The following is a 21,638-nucleotide window of genomic DNA, read 5'->3' as shown; positions in this document are numbered from 1 at the left end:
TGAGCTATATAGAGCTTGATAAAATTTGCTTTGTTAGAAGTAAATCTAAGCAATAACTTATTAATTCCATTGAAAAGATCTTTTGGCTTTTATTATAAGATGTATTGAATAATTTTTCGGAAACACATTATTCTGTCCATGGAGACGGGTAGCAACATATCAACTTTGAGTAAAGAATCAAAAGCTCAGTAACAATTAATAATCTGCAAGCTATAGTATTTCTTTCTACAATTTTATTAGTTCATACCACAATTAAGTTTACTACAATTATTGGAGATTTTTAAAGAGGATATTCAAAGTTTATGACTCTGATCTTCTGAAATGCATAGATAGGATAAACAATATATCAAACGAATGAGTTGTGTCAAAATATATTACATCACTTTAAACTTAATCCTATGCTCCTATGCTCATTTGATGATACCCTCCTAAGGTAAGTCCTCAGATTCTCAAATATCACCCACCAAAACCTCAAATATTTCTTAGAATTTATTAAAGTTAAATAATAATATTAGTTATAATAAAAGTTCTCACTCCCTGCAGAAAAACAAACAAACAAACAACAACAACAAAGAAACCTCCATCGAATTTGCAACATACATCTACATCTAGAAAAGCCTAGGTAACTGTCTGACCTTTCAACCAATAGCTATGATGCATACTGAACACCAGGAGGCAGATGCTCAATGCACAGGCATGGGAACATGGAACAGACTATGAATCTCATAAGGAAGGGGGGAGGGGAGAGAGAGGGAAGAGATAATCCAAAGATCTTATGCATACTAGAGGCCTGGTGCAAGTATTCATGCACCATGGGGTCCCTCGGCCTGGCCTGCAGGGATAGAGCTGAAACTGACAGTGTGACATCCCCTCTGGGGTCCTGGATTGCAAGAGGGTACAGCCAGGCCAAGGGACCCCACTGGTGCACGAATTCATGCACCAGGCCTCTAGTTTGTCAATAAAAATTTAGAAATGTTATATAGCTAAATGAACTGAGTGGAAAGGAGATAAACTAACAATTCTGACAATTCACTGAGCCAAACCGGTTAGGGCTAGAAGTTGATTATTGATACTTCCTAAAAGAGTTTGCAGTCCCAGCAAATTTAGAGAACAATAAGGTGAAAAACTTCTATGTAACATAAGAGAAGCCAAGAAGCAAAGAGAAAGAGAAAGCATCAAGAAATTCTGGTTATGAAGAAGGCACTCTTGAACACAATGCTCAGTTCTGAACTCACAACCACCTGGCAGAAGACTAATTGCTCCATTTGGCTAGGAAGCCTGCAAAACCATCAGCCCAAACACAGACACAGCCCATCCCAGCTCAGAGCTCCAGGTGACACTGAGAGAAGTGTTCTTGATCCCCGGGTGACGAAGAGCCTTCAATCCAGAAGGCCCGTGGGTCAAGTCCCAGCTACACCACTTAATTGTCACTTCACAGTTGGGCAAATTTGCTATGCTCTGTTTCCTCACCTGTTAAATGAATATAGTAACAATAGAATTTACATCACAAGGTTTTTGAATTAAATAAAGATTAAATGAATTGATATTTGTACCTGGTTAGGATTATATTGTGTTGCTTTAATAAATTTAGCAACCAAATATCCTGAAAAGCAGTTTTGCAAAGGACACTCTTAAATTAGTGTGATTGTAGTTGTACAGTTAATTATTATAGTGTCATAAAAGCTGACCATTGGCCTTAGCTAGTTTGGTTCAATGGATGGAGCATCAGCCTGTGGACTGAAGGGTCCTGGGTTCGATTCGGTGCAGGGCACATGCCCATGTTGTGGGCTCTATCCCCAGTGGGGGACATGCAGAAGGCGGCCAATCAGTGATTCTCTCTCTCTCTCTCTCCCTCTCTCTCTCCCTTCCTCTCTGAAATATATAACTTTAAAATATAATTTTAAAAAACAGCCAAGACCCGTTTGGCGTCAGCTCGGGGACTGAAGGGTCCCGGGTTTGATTCTGGTCAAGGGCATGTACCTTGGTTGCGGGCATATCCCCAGTAGGGGGTGCGCAAGAGGCAGCTGATCGATGACTCTCTCTCATCGATGTTTCTGACTCTCTATCTCTCTCCCTTCTTCTCTGTACAAAATCAATAAAATATATTTAATAAAAATAAAAAGCAGATCATTGATTCATACCTATTTTTTCTATTTCCTTCCTAATTTTTAAAATATTTCCTCATTTTAAAAAAAGAAAAAGATATTCTCTCCTACATGGATTGAATGCTCTTCAAAATGTTATCCTCCTAATATAATAGGTCAGATTTAGATTTTTTTAAAATAGATACCCAACTGTAAGTTGGCCTGGTGCCTACCACATCTCCCACCACTCACCCCAGGTCCCCTTTCACCATCCAGCCCTAGGAGCCTGCAAGCGGGGGTTGAGGGGGCGGGGCAAGAGGTTGGCCCTTAGGCCCTTAGCTGCTCCCCAGATCCACGCCCCCCTGCTGCCACACACCCCGGTTCCCTGTTTGCCATCTGGTGACCAGAGCCTGTCAAGGTGGTGGAGGAACCAAGAGAGAGTCAGTGCACCTCATAGTGACTAGTGGAGCAGTAGTTCTGGCCATGCTGCCATTATGGTCACTGGGCTTTTATTATATAGGATAACTGGGCTTTTGTTATATAGGATAATAAAAGCCTAATATGCAAATTGTCCCTTTGGGCATTTTTCATATGTCTCTTGGCCTTCTGTATGACCTCTTTCCAAACTTGTCTATTTAGGTCCTTTGCCAATTTTTTTTATTGGGTTGTTTATCTTTCTTTTATTAAATTGTATGAATTCCCTGTAAATTTTGGAGATTAAATCCTTATTGGAGATAATATTGGCAAATATGTTCTCCCAAGCACTGGGTTTTCTTGTTGTTTTGCTGATGATTATTAAGAAATCAAGCATTGTAGGCACATTCTCCTTCTCATTCCAGAGGTTAAGGCTATTCTGAAAGAGGTATCTTTTTTTTTCATTTTATTATACCTTTACTACATATACATATACATATACATATACATATATATGTAAATAATATATAATATTATTGTTTTCAATGTTTTAACAATAAATGTAAGAATCGTGTTACAATTGGCTTATTTCACCCAACATAAATGTATTGAATTTTATTCATGTTGACTTACATAGTAATATATAACTGATGTATAATATTTCAGTGAAGTGATTCACCTTAATTTGTTTATCTATTTTATTTTTTTAAATATGCTTTTATTGTTTTTGTTTTTTTTTAGAGAGAGGGAAAGGGAGAGGGTTAGAGACATAGAATCATCAATGAGAGAGAAATATCATAAACTGGCTGCCTCCTACATGCCCTCTATTAGAAATTGAGCCCACAACCCAAGCCTGTACCCTGATCAGGAATTGAACCAGTGACCTCCTGGTTCATGGGTCAATGATGAACCACTGAACCACACCAGCCTGGTTTATCTATTTTCTTAAATAGTGGCTTTCAACCTTTAATTTACATTAATTTAATTTTTATTTCAGAGAGGGGAAGGTAAGGAGATATAGAAACACCAATGATGAGAGAGAATCATTGATTGGCTGCCTCCTGAATGCCACCCCCTCCCTCACCTGGGATTAAGCCCTGACCAGGAATCCTGACCTCTTGGTTCATAGGTCAATGCTCACATTTTATGCATGACCCAGTAGATATGAGTACCTGTGAAATCAAAGTATACCTTTTTATTTATCCCTTTTATGTGTGACATACTTTATTCCATTCTTTTTCATTTTTAAAAAATACTGGTTATGACATACTAATTATATAGCCTGCTGATGAGTTACAATCTGACATTTGGAAAGCACTGTTCTACAGAATAATTTTCAAACTGCTACAACACTCCCCACACTCTGATATTCCCTAGGTTGAAGTGGGAATCTAGGGGTGTCTGAGTGAGTCCAGCTTAGAAGGTTTTTAGGCAATGACATATGTAACTAAATGGGGCTATATTAAATATGTGAAGAGCTTAGGTACAGGAAAGAAGTCTATGATCCACTGTTTTAGGCAGTGAAGAGAATTTCTTAAAGTGAAGTCATTCTGAAAAATTGTATATAGATTTTAGAATAAGCGATGTATATGTTTAATTGATGCTGCAAGCCTACTACTTTCAGGATTACTACTCTAAGAACAATCTATTTGTAAGTAGGATTGGATATTTTTAAAATGTGACTGAAGACCACTCATTTTAACTTATACATCTATTTGTCATGGAGATAGATGAATGTCCATGGCTCAGGAAAGTGGCTTTATCAATATTTCCATAAACTACATGGGTAAACTTTATGTCTCAGATGTACTGCAGTATATATTTGCAGACTTAAATAAAAATGACTTCATTGACATAAAGGTCTCCTATGAAGATGCTGTAATGAGAATTTCCCTGTTTAATGGAAGCGGAGTTATTTATTTTTATTAAAAAAAAGAGAGAGAGAGAGAGAGAGAGAGAGAGAGAAGAATCTTCAGTTCAAATATGACTGCATGCTATATTGGTCTCTGAAGGTGCATTTTAGCCTATGGCCATGACTAGAGACGTAAGAGTATTTTACTTTTATCAAGGTTGTTAACTTCTATTTGCTTTTGGGCATTATCAGCTGACTTCACTCTTCCTTTACTCAACAGCTCTCAGGGTACAGTGCTTGGCAATAGCTAGCAACTTCCATGAATAAGCCAGTCTTCTATGATCCAGACGCTTTAGCTGCCTTGTTTTCTTACCCTCATTCTGAAGGAAGTGCTGGAGTTGAGTTGGCAGAGAGAAAGCCCAACCTGCCAAAGCTCGGAAGGAAGAGCACTCAGAACCTAAGTGAGGGGGAAGGAGGTGTCCGGAGGCTATCAGCCCAATTAGGGGCCGTTTTATGGCAACGGGCCTGCAGGAACGGGACTCTTGAATCTGTCATCTTGTGATACAACAGCTCTGCAATCTCTGGCTACAGTGTGAAGATTTAAATAATAACAGGCATATTTGACCTCTGAAGTCATGACTCTCCATCCGTTTCCAGATTAAAGGAAGCAGCAAGTTTGACAGAAAGATTGAAATTGCAGACTGGACCTCCAGGTGAAGTCACTCACCTCTTCCACTCCCACAAATTTTGTTTTGTTTAGTTTTGTTTTGTTAATCTTCACCCAAGGATATTTTTCCATTGATTTTTTAGAAAGAGTGGAAGGGAAGGGAGGGAGACAGAGAGAGAAACATTTTTGTGAGAGAGATATATACATTGGTTGACTTCTGCCCAGGGATCCAGCCTACAACCAAGCTACCCTTGAAAGAAATGAGACCCAAGACCCTTCAATCCATGGGCCAACACTATCTACTGAGCCAAACTGGCCAGGGCTCTTCCACACTCTCAATTCAAACATTACTTGCAGTCTCCTACCACTGATCCGGTATCACACTGCTCCATCCCTTCCCAGGCCTTTCTGACTACAGTCCTTGAAATCCTTTTCTCGAGTAAAACAAATGAGCAAGCAAATTCATCCTGTATCCTTTCACTTAATAACAAACAAACAAAAACATTTTTCCTAAACGAAAGAGCTCTTCCTTGAGGCCACTCCCCCTTAAAGTGGGATGAACATGGGATGAACGCATAACTTAAAGAAACCAGAACACTTTCTCCACCTTCAAAACCATCTCCCAGGACCAGCCAATATATCATGTGTTTTTTTGTTTTGTTTTGTTTTGTTGTTTTCCCCGCTAACTCTTTATTGCAGAGCAACCATGAGCTCCCAAATTCCTCAGAATTTTTCCACCTGGCCAACCTGCGTCTGCAGGCTCCCACACCTACCTCTCTCTGGGCTTCTATTTCAACCTTGACGGTGTGACTCTCCAGGACACGGGCCACTTCTTCCAAGTGGTGGTGGAGGAGAAGCTCGAGGGCGCTGAGCATCTATTAAGGAGGCAAAACCAGCTCCATGGCCACATTCTCTCCAGGACATGCCGGAGCCTCCCCAAAATGAGTGGGCAACACGCAGGGCAACATGGAGGCTGCCCTGGCCTTGGAGAGGAGCTGGACCAGGCCCTTGTGGAGCTGCCTGCCCTGGTTCTATCCCCGCAGACCCCAGCTCCGTGACTTCCGAGAGAACCACTTCTGGGGTGAGGAGGTGAAACTCGTCAACAAGATGGGCCACAGCCTGGCTGGGCCCCCAGGCTGGGCTGGGCCAGTATCTCTTCACAAGGCTCATCCTCAAGCAGGACTAGGAGCCTGTGGAGCCCAGAGGCCTCTGAGGGGTCCTCTGCATTCCCCTGGTGTCTGGGTTTTGTCTGAGCCTCTCCCTGACACTACTAGCCATTCTTTTAACCACCCTGAAACCCTCTCCCATGCATTGGACCAAATAAACAATAAAGCTTTCTGCCGAAAAATAAGTAAATAAATAAAATAATAAATAATAATAATGTCAGACAGGGTTGTTATTGGGAAATCTGATGATATATTCACCCTACTTATACTCCTCACAGGTGAAGGCAACTCCTTTTCCTATGATTCACTTGTAAGGGGTTAGCATCACCCTTACAATCCTAACCCACTTTTCACAAGATTTAGACTTTTGTATGAAACTCCTCTGGTGCTCCTTGTTTCCTGCTACCTGTTACTATCCTTCCTCCTACCTATTATTTATCAGTTTATTAGGGCATTCTTCAGTGGCTTCAGCAACTAGTTTAGTATCTTCCTCTATTTTCCAAGACACAAGATAATCTCCCGATTAACCGATCATTATCCTGGTAATCCAACTCCTAAAGGCCATGATTTCTTGCCCTCTATTCTGGATCCTGGCATCTTGTACCCATCAGAGTCTCTATATGTTCATATCTTTCACTCAGTATTCCTTCTTAGATAAGTTTTTCAACCTGACTGTGATCCAAAGTATTCATATCCTTCTATGTTTTCCCATTTATTGGTACCAATCTATCAGTAGTACCCTATCCTTCTCTGTGTAGCTTACTCAATTACTGAAATTTAATTCTTTCAATTAAACTAAACTTTGTTTTGTGTCTTCCAGCTCACCACTTTCTATACTAGATCCATCCTTTCATGTTTTCCAATAAATAAAGCTGGACTATGAATTCAGTTATAGTATTGAGAATATTGATGGTCACCAGCCTCAACTGGTATTTCTATTCTGCCCATCAACTTTCCAATTTTTTTTTTTTAAATTTCACATTTCTTCATAGCAACTATTTCAAGCTTATTCACTTATTATTATTATTATTATTATTATTATTATTATTGATTTCAGAGAGGAAGGGAGAAGAAGGGAGAGCTAGAAACATCATTGATGAGAGGTAATCATTGATCAGCTGTTCCCTGCATGCCCCCTATTGGGAATTGAGCACTCAACCCAGGTATGTGCCCTGACCAGGAATCAAACCGTGACCTCCTGGTTCATAGATCGACTCAACTACTGAGCCATGCCAGCTGAGTTTATTCACTCTTCTTAAATGTTCAATGCAGTCATTTTCCCCTTTACTCTCAGAAATAACACTGACACCTTTTTCAAACCCTTTTCAACTTTCCATCATGTCAAGTACTTACTTGCATTTGTACCCATCCTTTATTGCTTTTCTTTAGTACAAGTGGTGTCCCCTCTCCTACCTGAAGACAGTTATTTCACTTGTGCTCTAGATCCAATTTTATTCCATCCTCAATATTTTACTTGCTCTTTACACCTTCTTATCAGCATTTGGAACACGCTAAAATTTTACTTAGGAACAAAAATTCCCTCAAGACCCCACCCCTCCAGCTTCTAGCCTCTGCCTTTTCTTTTATAGCTAAACTAGAGGCCCAGTGCATGAAATTCGTGCACAGGGGGTGGGGGTCCCTCAGCTCGGCCTGCACCCTCTCCAATCTGGGATCCTTTGGGATCTTCTGTTAAGCATTCACTCTCTAACATAATATCAGGATATGTTAAAGTATTTTTAAGATAAGTATAATACACCAGTTTCCATGTTCGTTTTATGTTAACTATTTTCTATTCTCTGGGGAAGCTCTTCTCTCTTGAGGAAGGCTATTTAAATGCTCTAAAGCAAAGTTCTCCCAAATTGATCAATTTCATAAACAGTATATATGGTATCAAATAAGAATATTACTTATTTTTGTTTCTAGGAAGGAAAAAAAAAAAACTGCCATGAGAGAATAAATAGGTAACTTCTATATCTGTCCAAACTGGGACAGAAAAAAACTAAAATAGTACAGTTTTACTTCTCTATGACAGTACTCACTGTGTTTGTAAATTAAAATGAAAAAAAAAGCCCTAACATACCAGGCTTCACTTAATAGATCCTAGGAAAATGTATGCATGGACCTTTACTACCACTGAGAGCTACTCTCCACTAGAAAAGACTTTGTTTCTTGAAATCCAAAATGTCACTGAAGGAGACCATAGCCACTTAATCACAATGTTCGCCACAGAAAATCAGTGATTCGTTCTTTGAATGACATACAGGTGAAGTTTACAAAAGGGAGAAGTGAGATGCACCGGTTTCTGAGAGCAATGAACCAGAATTGATCTCCTTCGACCAAAATGTGCAGTTATGTTTGGATATCCAGAATTTTAATTTAAGTTGTTGTCTAGATTTGTCACCATTAATTATTACTCAATTCTTTACAGGATGGTTATCATTTAATTCTCTCTCAGTGGTCCTCTCATGTCACTCACTGGATGGACGAAGTCAAAGAAGGTACAGATGAATATGTTAAAGCATTAGACATCAAATATGGTCTTGTTCCACTCACAGACAGGCACTGGATTTGGTAGCGTTCTGTGTTGATAACACATTTGATGGACTTTCTAGAAGACCATGGACATTCCGTTTTCCTTTCTAGTGATTTAATATTGGTGTAATTCCCACCAGGTTGTTAATCGTAGTGCTGGACTTAACTACAGTAACAGGTTCATATGATTAACAAATATATTTGGTTAGTAAGGAGACAGCATAACATGGTGGTTATTTCACGGGCTTTCTAGAAATTAACACATGCCTTTGAGAGTCAAGCTCTGATATTGTGAGACCTTGGACAAGATAATATCATCTCCACACATATATAATAGCTTAATCAATAAAGAAAAAATAATAATAAAAAAGAATATCTCTATGCTTCAATTTTTTTTCATGTGAATATAGTGTTAATATTACCTCTTAAAATAGCTGTGAGGGCTAAAAGAGGTCATGTATGTGACATGCTTGTCTGGACACCTGGCATAGAATAAATGCCTATAAATGATGATGATACATATGGCCTTCCCAGTCCATGGATGCTCCGACTTCCTGAAACCAATTATTTCATCAATTGAAAGTGCTATAGATACTGCATAAGATTTATTTCTCCATAATGATATATTTCAAAAATAATATTCCAATGAAGCAGTTTCTCGGATACAGGTTATAGGACTTTGGATGATAGCCTTCGTCTACTAAGTGGGGCTTTCCCAGGTGTCTAGTACCTCACCATGTTGTCAAGTTTTGTTTTTTTTGTTTGTTTGTTTTGTTTTGTTTTGTTGTTTTTTTGTGTGTGTGTGTCTTTTTTTTTTTTAAGTACCTTTTTAACATAACTGCTAAGGGGAGAGATATTGATGGTGTTATATCATATTCACACATCTTGTCTTAAGACAGTTGAGAATGCCACACTAGTCTCTATATTAAGCTAACCTTTCTCTAAACCACAAGTCACGAGCATGGGAGGAGGTGACATTTGACTTGACTACCTATAAGTGACCTTTCTTTGATTCATTCCCCTCTGCCACACCGCAGGCCCCTGCTCGGAGCTGTCAAGCAGGAAATGGCTCTCCATTTCTATTCCTGTGTAGCTTCTAATTCCCTAGGTTGCCGCTTTCTGTGTGTAATGCTTCCTTCAATTTTTCTCAGTCTATACAGAATCGTTTAAACATGTGATTAGACTCTGCTGTCCTGTGAAAGGATTTTGGATTATAAAGAATTGAGGCTTCTTACAAACACTGGACATGTAATTCCATGAGTTTTTCACTGGATTAAAAAAAAATCGGATCATACTTCCATGGGCACTAGCTTATATACCAAATATTCTCCTTGAGATGCAGCTAGCCACCAGCTTGCTTTAGACTAGGTTATCTCCAGCAGAGTCCAACCATTGGCTTTACAGATGTTTAGGCTAGTCTGCCCTATTTTCACCTCCCAATTCCAAATAACCATTTTTGGTTTTCCTTCTTTTCCTCATGGGTATTATTATACTGGATCTAAATTAAAGCACACTCGATAATGTATTCTCCTTTTACTGTTAGCCTTTCTTTTTCTTTCCTTGTATTCACACTTTATTGGAGGTTTCAATAATCTTATTACACTCCTTTTTTTTTTATTTAATAATTTTAGGGTTTCTAAGAAGAATGTTCTTCCCAATGCCTTTTAGAGTCGTTTTGTTTGTTTTGCGTGTGTGTTTGTTTTTGTTTTTTAGCATCAGCTATCTACACTTGACCTAGCTCAAAGTTCTTTCATTTCTGCATTAATGGAACTCATTTCCTCAAATGCTGGACTACATCTACATTTTAAAGCAACTGTGGCAGCTTTCAGTGACATCTTTAAAATTGTGTGCTTTCCGTTTTCTGCAGAAACCTCTCTAGACTTCACCCCCTTGGTCTAAGCTTAACTCCCACAACTTATAATTCTCATTTGTGATAGAGATAGCTTATCATCTGCTCTACATCAATACCAAAACGTGTCCTCTGGGAGAAATCTGATATTATCCTATCAAAGTGTGAATTTAAGTCCTAATGTTCCCTTTTCTAGGTACAAGAGTCTTATCTCTAATTGCAAAGTGACACTCTTGAGGGCTGCTCAAAGAAACTATTGTTCAAGACAGAGAGAAGGAGGAGACCCTTACCGGGGACAACTCCCGTGTCACCCAGACAGACCCGGACCGTAAAGTGTATCAGGAAGGCAAAGCTGTGAGGTATTAATATGCTTGATTCATGGACCGGACTTGGTATCTACAATAGAATGTTTTCTTTGAAACTGTGTTTCCCATTCTGGCTTCCTTGCTTCTTCAAAGTGCCAATCTAGGTCGACAGGCGAAAGCGAGCCCATTGTTCCACATCTCACTTCATCGAACACCACTTCAAAGAGGAGATCACCACCACCTGACAAAAACGAAGCAGGTTATCAGTCTTAAAGCACTGTGCCTCGGTGTGCATGTCCATCTCAACCTTTTCAGGGATCCAAGTTATTTTAGGACACCTACTCTGAATGATTATGTTCCTATAACTAGAACAATAGAACCGTCTATGTATAATCAATTTCCAAAATTTCCTCCTTACTAGCAAAGTACTGTAGTGTTTCGAATTGCCTCTCCTACCCTCTGCTAAAAACAAAACCCAAACTTAAAAATAGAGTTAAGTCCTTGAACAAAGAAAAATGCACTTTTATCCAAATTCCTTTAAAGGGTACTGGGGCTTTTAAATAAAAAACAGATGAACTATCCAAAGGAAAAAAAAAATAATACCCCATAACGTACCTTTTAGCTACACTACCTTTAAAAATTTTATTTTGCTAATGGCACTTAGTGGTTATAGAATTAAATCTGTTGCATTTCTTAATGGTCAACCTCGTTCATGAATAATCAGGTATTAACATGAAATTATTTATGAAACAGAGGGGACATAAATGTACGTAACCAAAATTATATTTGATATACAGTTTTAATCACTTTTACTATTTATACTTGTAAGTTTTATATCTACCAATTTATATCACATTCTTCACATGAACCATAAGCCAGAGCTAAGTATACTGTATTTATAACATGATTTATGATCTAAGATTCAAACAAGTTCCTTTTTAAAAATATTTTTTATTGATTTTTAGAGAAAGAGAGGGAGAGGGAGAAACATGGATATGAGAGTGAAACTACCTCCTGCATGCCCCCTACCAGGATTGAGGTGCAACCTAGGTATGTATCCAGACACAGAATTGAACCAGCGACCTTTTGATGTACTGGACAATAACCAACTGAGCCACATTGTCCAGGGACCAAATTATTTATAGGATAAGAATGTATCTTCCATATCTATGCATTTTGTCCCTTGAAAACAGTTTTAACACATGGGAACTGGGTATATGATTAGATTGACATTCATCCATTCAGCAAATGTTTCTTGAGTAACAACTCAGGCCAGACATTTTGCTAGTTCTAAGAAAACAGTTGTTAGCAGGACAGACATAATCCCTGCCCTTAAAAGGATGACATTACAGTGAATAATTACAAATCGTATAGTGAAGGAAATGTGCAAGGCGCCGCTATGTGAGCTGGTGCTGGGAAGGCACAGTATCCGCAGAATGGGACAGGCAGGAGCGGAAGAAGCAGCGGTGGGAAGTGGGGTGGGGGTGGGGTATGTTTTCTCCCCACCTCCTCACCCCTACCCTCAAGGTGAAAAGTTAATTTCCCAACTGGTCACAATGGGCAAATAGGATGGTACTGTACTTCCCTGGTGGTGCATTTTTATGCACAGGCTAATGATAGGTGCACTTTAAAAAGAGTAGTTATGGTAAAAAAAAAAAAAAAAAAAAAAAAAAAGTGGAACTATGTTTTCTAACCATTATAAAAATGCTGTTGAGAAAAACTATAAACAAAGAGAATCACCACAGTTTATAAAAAGTTCCCTCCCACAAGTGGAACCCTGAGGACTATTCGGCTGCAGAGGGTGAAATAGAACTCTTAGCTGCAGCATGTAAACACAGTCTTGACTTCTTTGGGATAAATTGGAAATGTCAGGATCTGCAAGTGAGAAAGGAACACAAGAGGAACAAGTGTCCCCAAATGGTGGGCTAATTCTCACAAGTGATCATTTGTGGTCCTAAAATCTGGGAACCAATTCACCCCCACACCCCCAATTCTGGGGAGACAGTCACCAAAGGTACAATGTCTGAATGCTTAGCCACTAGGGGGAGAGAGTGTGCCTCTGGCGATTAGGAAGCCAATGAAGGCAACTTGTGGAAAGGATAATCTTTCACGGGAGCTAAATTAAGCTCTGATCAGCCAGGGGGCAAGGACTTTATCATCGGTGTAACTTTGAGTAACTTTAGTTCATTCCTTATAACTTCATATTGATCACTCTCCTATTAAAGCATCAGACTGTTTAAACTATCCAAACATTTTCTCTTAATTTTCAGTGTTAAGTCATCTTTCCTGAGGAACTCCATAACTTTGTAGATACTTAAACACTTAGGCTTAGTTTTTTTTAAGGAGGGATTTATGACAATTTAGAGAAGTTATGTTACTGTTTATATACTGGAAACCAACACTCCGCTTTCTAAGATAACTTAAGGTTAACATAATCGCTTCCTATTAGGATGATTAAAATGATCTGTGGAACTCATTCTGTTGTCTTTCCTAAAACACGTCATCAGGAAAAGTACTTTTATTCACCTAATGGACAGGTTAAGAAAAACAAAACGTATAACTCATGGGAACTGCAATTTCTCTTAAAACTGTTTTCCCGTCAGGGATAGCCCGAGCACAAATGATTTGCTCTCCGATGAACCCTGGGTGAGCTAACTTCTCAGGATGGCACCCGTTATTAAGAGTTTCCTAACTTAGTCACCAGCCTGCTGATTACACTTGTCTAATAAACTTTTTAAAAAAGAAAATTCATTATAAAATGCAAAGCTAGCAGTATTCAAGTCATATTCGGTGCCCATACATAGTGTGCATCCACGTGAACGAAGTCCACCATCACAGAACCCAAAGGAAAGACATCATCCAGAATTTCCCAGACACAGGGAAGTGCTTACGATACAGTTCATAGCTAACGATTTTATTTTCCAGGTGTCCTTTTCTATCCTCAGCAGGAGAGAGAGAGGGGGGAGAAAGAGAGAGAGAGAGGGAGGGAGGGAGGGAGGGAGAGAGAGGGAGGGAGGGAGAGAGGGAGAGGGAGAGGGAGAGGGAGAGAGAGAGAGAGAGAGAGAGAGAGAGAGAGAGAGAGAGAGAGAGAGAGAGAAGCAGCTCAGCAACTGTCCCTGGGATCCTCGGAAGGAGGAGCTGGGTGCCTGCTCCTCTTTCAGCATCCGTTCTCCTCTGCCCTGTGCTGGGCTGTGACTGTCGGAGCCGCTGTCGGCGGCGCTGACCCTCTCCGGCCTCAGACCTGAGCCACCGGCCGGCGCGGCTCAGCGTCTGCAGGTCCTTTCCTTTCCCTTTCCCCGTCCTCGCAGAGGTCCCCTATGCCCTCTCGTTGCAAACGTGGTAAAGGAAAAGAAGAAAAAGGGAAACGCCAAGGCGGCCGCCGCCGGCAGCCAGCGCACACACTGCCCCCGGCGCCCCGGGAGCTGTCCCGAACCCTGGTCACCGGCCCGGCCGGCGGCCCGGACCCGCCGCAGACGCGGTCGGACCCGCCGGGAGCGCCTCCAGGGCAGCCGGGAGCGGGGACCGACTTTCCCTCCAGCCCCGCCCGCCCCGGGGCCCAGCCCCCGCCCCGCGGACCCCGGCCCCGCGCGGAGCCCGCAGCCGAGGGGGTGGGCCCGCCGCCGCCTCCCCGCCCGGCCCAGCCCCGCGCCCGCCGCCCGCGCCCCTCCGCGGAGGAAACTTCCCGCGGCGCCATGCGCCCCCGCCCCCGCGGCGCCCCCTCCGCGGCCGGCGGACGACGTGAGGCTTGCGGGCCGGGGTGCGGGGCCGGGGTGCGGGGGAAGGAGAGGGTCGGGGCGGCGGGGCTCGGGGAAAAGCGGGGCCCGGGGGCCCGGGGGCGGGGCGGCGGGGCGGCGGGGCGGCGCGGGGGGCGCGGGCGGGCGGGCGGGCGCCGCGGCCGCACTTGTCCTGTAATCGATTGCCGAGCGCGCCGAGCGGCCGGCGCGGCCCGCGCTCCCGGCGCCTCCCGCGCGTGCGCGCGCGCCCTCCCACGCTCCCCACGCAGGCCGCCCGGGGGGCGCACCACGCACGCGCACCCTGTCCCGGGGGGCGCACCACGCACGCGCACCCTGTCCCGGGGGGCGCACCACGCACGCGCACCCTGTCCCGGGGGGCGCACCACGCACGCGCACCCTGTCCCGGGGGGGCGCACCACGCACGCGCACCCTGTCCCGGGGGGCGCACCACGCACGCGCATCCTCTCCCGGGGGGCGCACCACGCACGCGCACCCTGTTTCGGGGGGCGCACCACGCACGCGCACCCTGTTTCGGGGGGCGCACACACGCCCGCGCGCGCACGCACGGCCGCCCGCCCGCCGGCCCGCGCCCCCTGCCCCGCCGCCGCCGCCGCGGCTCCCCGCCCTCCGCCCGCGGGCGTCTGCGCGAGCGGGGCGGGCGGGGAGCGGGGCGCGGGGCGCGGGCGGCGGGCGGGCGGCGGGGAGCGGGCCCGGCGGCGGCGGCGGCGGCGGATCGGTTTCTCGGGGTTTGACCAGCTGTCCCGGGCTCACCCCGCTCGGCGCCGAAGATGGAGGAAGTCAAAGCAGGCGCTCCCCGGGCGCCGGGGCCGCGGCCGTAGTGCCCCCGCCCCCCGCACACACGCACACGCACACTCACACACTCACACTCATTCACACTCATTCACACTGACACACGCACACACGCACACATGCGGGGCGCGCGGGCGCACACTGACAGTGACCCCGGGGAGATGGGCGCGTGTCCCCGCATGCCCGGCCTCTGAGGTAAAGCCGGCCCCGCGGTCCGTCCGCGGCCCCCCCGGGCTCCCCCGGGCTCCGATGTCCGTGTGTCCGCGATGGGCCCTGTGTCCGCGCGCAGGGGGGCGGGGGGGTGCTGTCAAAGTTGCGGCGGCGGGTGGCCCTCGCTCCGCGGGCGATGGCACCAGGGACTTGTTGCTGGGAACCGGCGGCAGGGATAGTGACAGTGATGCAGGTGGTTTTGTTGTTATCCTTCCCCGGGGGGACGGCCTGTCCGCAGAGGGCCAGGGGGTCCGGGCGCCCTCTCCCCCAGACCTGTGTCTGGGCGCCCATCGTCCGCCAGCTCTGCGCCCGGGACCCGGCTTGTGCTGCTTTGTGTTGTCAACTTGAATTCCAAGAAGAGCCCGGCAGCTTGGCATGCAGGTTGCAGCTGTCCAGAGAGAAGGTGGTGGTAACGATGCAGATCCTGCTGGGATTTAATTTAATGATCACACGCGCACAGGCACACTCTCTCTCACACACACACGCACACACACACGCACACACACACACACACGCACAGAAGCGGGGTGACATGCAGAAAGGCGGCCGGGCAGTCACTGACAGGTCCCAGGATGGGCGAGCGCGGTGGCCTGGGGATTTCTCTCCGTCTTCGCCAAAAATAAAGGAGAAGCAGGCTTGGGGAGCTGGCCTGGGCTCCTCCTGGGTTCTGCCTGACTGTCCCTCCCCTCTACCCCCCCCCCCCCCTGTTTTTTTCTTCTTTCTTTTCTTTCAGTTTTCTTGTCTTCGCTTTTGGTCGATTCTTAAAGAACCGGTGGATCAAGTTTGTTCTCTTCTTGTTAATCGCATTGCTGTAGCACTGGCTGACCTCTCTCTCTCTCTCTCTCTCTCTCTCTCTCCCTCTCTCTCTCTCTCTCTCTCTCTCTCTCTCTCTCTCTCTCTCTCTCCTTTCCTCTTTCCTGAAAGTACGTGGTGCCATTCCTGAGTGGCTTTTCCTACCAGACCATCCCCAAGGGGCGAGGGGGCGGGGAGAGGGAGGAGGAGGAGGAGGAGGAGGGGGGGGGGTGTTCCTTCTCTCTCATTTCTTGGTTTTGTTTATCAGCCGATCTGCTGGCTGGATCTGGGCTCGGAATGACCCACCTGTGAGGTGCCTCTCCGGCCTCCTCGCCTTGAACTCTGCAGGGGGCTTGGCTGGGAGGGGGCTGGGGCGAGAGAGAGAGAGAGAGAGAGAGAGAGAGAGAGAGAGAGAGAGAGAGAGAGAGAGAGAGAGAGAGAGAGAGAGAGAAGGGGGGGGAGAGACACAGAAAACTTCTTTCTTTCTCCCTCCGTGTGTGTATCTTCAGCCCGACACTGTCACCTCCTCTGTGGAGGGGTCAGAAGAAGCTGAGCCCTCCCTCCCGGCAGAGCTGGAAATGGTGATGAGTCTTTTTTAATCCGGGGACAGTTCCTTTTGTATGTACATTTCTTCGCTTCTCCTTCTCCCTTTCCTCTCCTCCTCGCTTGCCTTCTCGGAGGGTTAATAACCATTTCATTGATGGGGCAGACTTTCCTCTTTCGCTTCTCCCTGGCTGTGGCTCTCTTTCTTTTTTTAATGTGTGTGTGTGTGTTTGAACGTGACCATGTTTAAAGAGAGAAACTCACTTGTAAAAGAGCTGAAGGAACGGAGCCCCCTTTAAAAAAAAAAAAAACTTTACTACGGATGCCTTTCTCTAACGCCTTATGTAATCCTAATTTGAAAGAATTTGGTAGCAGGACAGCAGGTTGAAATGTAAGTGCTGTGTGGTGGCTGCGTCGGGGATCTGATCTGATTATTCCGTAGAGAAAGAAAAGTTTTTTCTCTGGGGGGTAGGGTGGCGGGGGAGGGAGGGTGGTGGTGAGCAGGGGAGGGGAGGGAGAAGGGAAGTGGTTTTGGAGACGAGTGAGGCTGCCTGTTTTCCAGTAAGTAATGGAGAAATTCCAGGAGCCAGGGCTAAATATACTTGGCGATCAATACAGAAATGGCTCATTGTGAATAATTTAGCTGCTGGTGCAGTGAGAGTTTTGAAACTAAAGGCAAAAAGGACCAGGGCCAAAGGGGGGAGAGAAAAAAAAAATAAGTAAAAAAAAAAAAAAAATCTCCTCCAGGACATGTCAATTCTTTAAACTTTTTTTTTTTCTTTCAAAGAATACAGCCAGCGTATCGATCTTTTCATGATGTGGAACCAAAGCGAGGGGGTGGCATCTCACCCAGCTCAACTTTAGCTTCTGAGAACCAAGTTCTCGTTTTTGCGTCACTGGTGCATGAGGATAATTCCCCAAACTTTTTTTTTTAAAGCGATTCCCTTCCCAACAGCGAGAAGTTCATGAAGTTTTCCAAACCAGACTGTCTGAGGCGAGCTTGGCAAATGCTCTGGCAGGAAAGGAAGGTTAGGCTGAACAGGTGCTCACCCCGAACATGGGGCAGGCGGAGGCGCCAGGGCAAGTCCAGGAGTTGGGCAAGGGCCGCAGGAATCTTAGGGACACTCTGGGGCACCGAGTTTTGGTCTTGTTTTGTTTTCTTACGTATGTTTGTCGCCCCCCACCCCACCCCCATCCCTCTTAGAACATGATGAACCCACTGACAACAATTGTGAATAGAGCTGTCTGTGCACCAGGGAAGTCCTCAGACTGCTCTGCGATTGTGGGAAGCAGTGAGGGGTAAAATGCTTCTGTCCCATGTCACGTGGGAGATGGCCCCCTGGATTGTTGTTGTTGTGTTGTTGTTGTGTTGTTGTTGTCTCCTCTGAACCAACTGCCTTCTGATGAAGAGAGCCTTCCTTCCCTGCTGCAGCCCATCTCACGGCGCAAGTATCTTCCCTGCCCTATCTCCAGCAGGAATCAGATCATTTGCAGAAAGAGTTCAGTGACTTGCAAATGAGCACATACAGTCCACTGTAGCATGTTTCCTGGGCACAGGCTGCAGCAGCAGCAGCAGCACCATGGGCTGACTGGCTGCCTGGGGCTTCAGAGGAGCGGAGCGCTGGAGGGCAGCGCGGACAGGAACGCTGTGCTAAGGGTCTGTCTTCTTGTTGCAGCACTGCACGCTGACTATGGACACAGAGGCTGTGGATGGCTATATGACGTGTGAGTATCCCTTCCCCTTGCTTCTCTCTACTGCTGGCAGAGTTCTGCTCCTGCGTTCCCTGCACTCCAACTTCTCCATTGTAAGCCTTTTCCATGGGTCCTACGCTCTTCTCTTCCGTCTGTTCACAGCTTCACCCTTAAAGTGAGTTTGTTGGAATAACAGCAAACAGTGGAATAGAAATATTCTTGCTGTATTAAAGTTAACATGTGAACCAGTCAAGCTTAGCTGACCCACACTTTCCTGGCTGATAACTTTATACCTGAGTTTATAATAGGCCAGGCTACATATATGTCTACTGATGTGGCGTGCACTAACTATGGATTGCTCTGTATAGCTTACGTTATTGGACTCGTGTTCTGAAAGAGAATTCGCTTATTTGGCTGAAAGCAAGCAAGTGGACATGTGTTTAGCCAACTCTTCTTTCAAGCATCCAACTTTGCAAGAGCCAGCATTTTAGAAAATGCTCATTATGAATACTGTATGCTCAAGGATTAAATTAGGTTTTAAATAGAAATTTACGTTTTTAAACTAAAGAATACTTCAGATAGAAATCAACTCATCCCCAATTCCTCTTACTTTACAGTTACGATTGCTGTGATAGTGAATTTTTTTGTGGGCTGGTTTTGCTTTTTGTCATCTCATTCATTGACTATATATTTTCTAAATTATGTTGCCTCGCAGTTTCTTTTAAGGAGAAACATATTACATTAACAATTTCAAGGCTATTGGTGCCACTACATGAGGCAAAGTTGGTAATGAGATTTTCTGTGACCATGAACAGAGACCAAAAGATTTCTCTTTTGTGAAAGCAGGTGACCATGAGCTTTCGCCTGAGAGGGAGCACTCCAACATGGCCATTGACCTCACCTCAAGCACACCCAATGGACAGCATGCCTCCCCGGGTCACATGACAAGCAGTAAGTCTTCTTTTTATGTTTTTCCCCCTATTTCTCTAGCAACAGCCTTGGATTTGTGAGGTCTGTGGGGTCCTCTCACACGGTGGTGTGGCTGCCGTTATAGATTTTGCTAAAGAAATAGCAGCAGAGATTTATTCCTGTTCATGCTAGTATCATAAAACATGAGTCTGCTTACTAGTCTGAACTATCCCAACGTGGCATTTGGGAGCTGGCACTTACCTGTATCAGGTAAGAAATGGTAGGCTTTTCTGGTTATTGTTTTGACTTGTCAGGTTTATGACTAGATTTGTTGTTGTTGTTGTTGGATTTTTTTTTTTTTTAAATGATGGAAACACGTCACTTCCAAAGGACTCTTTACAGTTAAAAAAGTGAAATAATTTTATATTGCTCTGGTACAAAGCTAATCCATCAGTGGTAGAATTGCAGTGTTGCTTTTTTATGTTGTTTAGCTTTATATTTTTAAACGTGAAAGTTTTTCCTCCAGAGTGTTGGAAGTGAAGTGTAATTGGAAATTTGTAGAACTCATCTGCATCCATCTCTCTAACAAAGTGAGAGCTTCTTGTTTAGGATTGTCCAGAGAAGTACTGAGAAAGCTTGGGAGGGTGTTTTGAACTGATAGGCATAGACAGTTTTGGCTACTGTTTTTGATGAAGAGTCATTCACTGATGTAGGAAACACTTTTGTGTAAGGAAAGAACAACTTATATGCTATCATGGACAGAGACAAAGCACTTTGCTTTCTCTTTTAATGTTTTACCAGTTTAGTTATCAAGTGCAAATGCTCTATGATTCCTACTCAAACGTTTTTTGAAAATGTGTGTTTCCCTTATAGTGTCGGTATATGTTATATTCTCGTGTAGAAATGATGTCTGACTTATATTTAACTTGACTTAATTAGACTTTTTCTGTCTGGTTGATATGTGAAGGAAAGACATTTTCTTTCCTTTTTAAAAAAGTGGAGATTTAATAACTAAAGAAAACTGAATCACCTACTGAATTATGAGCCTATCCCTAAGTTAATTCTCATTATCTGAACAGAACAAAATTTCCTTTCCAATTCCCTCTTTCAGTTCTCAAAACTTTAGGTTGCTATAAACCTACTAGCTTTATAAGTAGTAAAGACTACTGAATTATAAGCAAAAGTATATAGAGTACTATTGAATACATTTTGCAACTCATTAACTTTAAGTGATTCTAGCTATTGACTTGAATTTTTTTTATTAAACTATGTGAACTTACTTTTTTAATAGTTTTCTTTCTTCTTATTAATGGGAAGATTTCATTCTAGAAGCAGTCATTGAAATTCCTTTATCATGTAGAAAGAAAAATTAATAGGTAGTGAGTGAATGTATATTAAAATATAGTGCTAATGTCTTATAATGGATCTTGTAGCATTAACTTATTTTATTTTTTTGCTAGTTGGCTATTGATTTGATAAAAGTTACACTATTAATATAATGTAGGCACTACAGTTTTTACATTTTAACATTTTTACTAGTTCCTTGGTAGAATAGGTTTTTACTTCTCAGATGATCTTTGTATGATTTCCTGAAGGCTAAAAACAGATGAATTTGCAATTTCTGTTAGCCAGCTACTTAACAGTTGGCCTTAGAAGCATTGAATATAAGGGGATACATATTAATGTTAATCATAGACTTTACTGATATCCTCTAGCTACCACTATCACATCAGCAGGAAAATGCTTTTTGTTTGTTTGTTTGTTTTGTTAATTGCTTCCTTTATTTGTGAATTTGATTCTGGTTTAGCAAGTACTGGCTTCAAACAGGTAGTTCACCCATTTATTTTAAATATATAGTGCAGAATGCAGACATGATCCGTTTGAACAAATAAGCATAGTGCTTTTGACATTTGGCCGTTTTACACCCATTAACAGTTAAATTATGTCTGGTAAAGAAGGTTTTTTTTTTTGTTGTTGTTTTTACCTTACTAGCCCGTGGCAATTTCACGTTAGTATGGTTTTTTGGCCGAAGCTGCACGTGTTTTCAAGTCCCTTTCCAAAGCCTTGCAGGTTAAATAT

At 43.8% G+C, this 21,638-nt stretch overlaps 1 protein-coding gene across 8 annotated transcripts in view; it reads left to right on the top strand.

Annotated features, from left to right (window-relative positions):
• The first annotated feature begins 14,123 nt into the window (after nt 1–14,123).
• IKZF2 (IKAROS family zinc finger 2) overlaps nt 14,124–21,638 on the top strand; it is a 137,418-nt gene continuing 129,903 nt past the window's right edge. For 2 of the 8 annotated variants that reach the window (XM_084891658.1, XM_084891654.1), the window contains exons 1-3: nt 16,654–16,996; nt 18,635–18,683; nt 19,497–19,601. In XM_084891658.1, coding sequence (XP_084747784.1) covers nt 16,994–16,996; nt 18,635–18,683; nt 19,497–19,601 — 157 coding nt within the window. In that variant the 5' untranslated portion in view covers nt 16,654–16,993. The other 6 variants (XM_084891661.1, XM_084891657.1, XM_084891659.1 and 3 more) reach the window with 6 other exon arrangements.

The sequence above is a fragment of the Pipistrellus hanaki genome (assembly GCF_964339955.1).
Source record: "Pipistrellus hanaki genome assembly, chromosome: 8".
In the NCBI taxonomy this organism is placed as follows: domain Eukaryota; kingdom Metazoa; phylum Chordata; class Mammalia; order Chiroptera; family Vespertilionidae; genus Pipistrellus; species Pipistrellus hanaki.
This window is presented reverse-complemented; position numbering and strand designations above follow the sequence as displayed.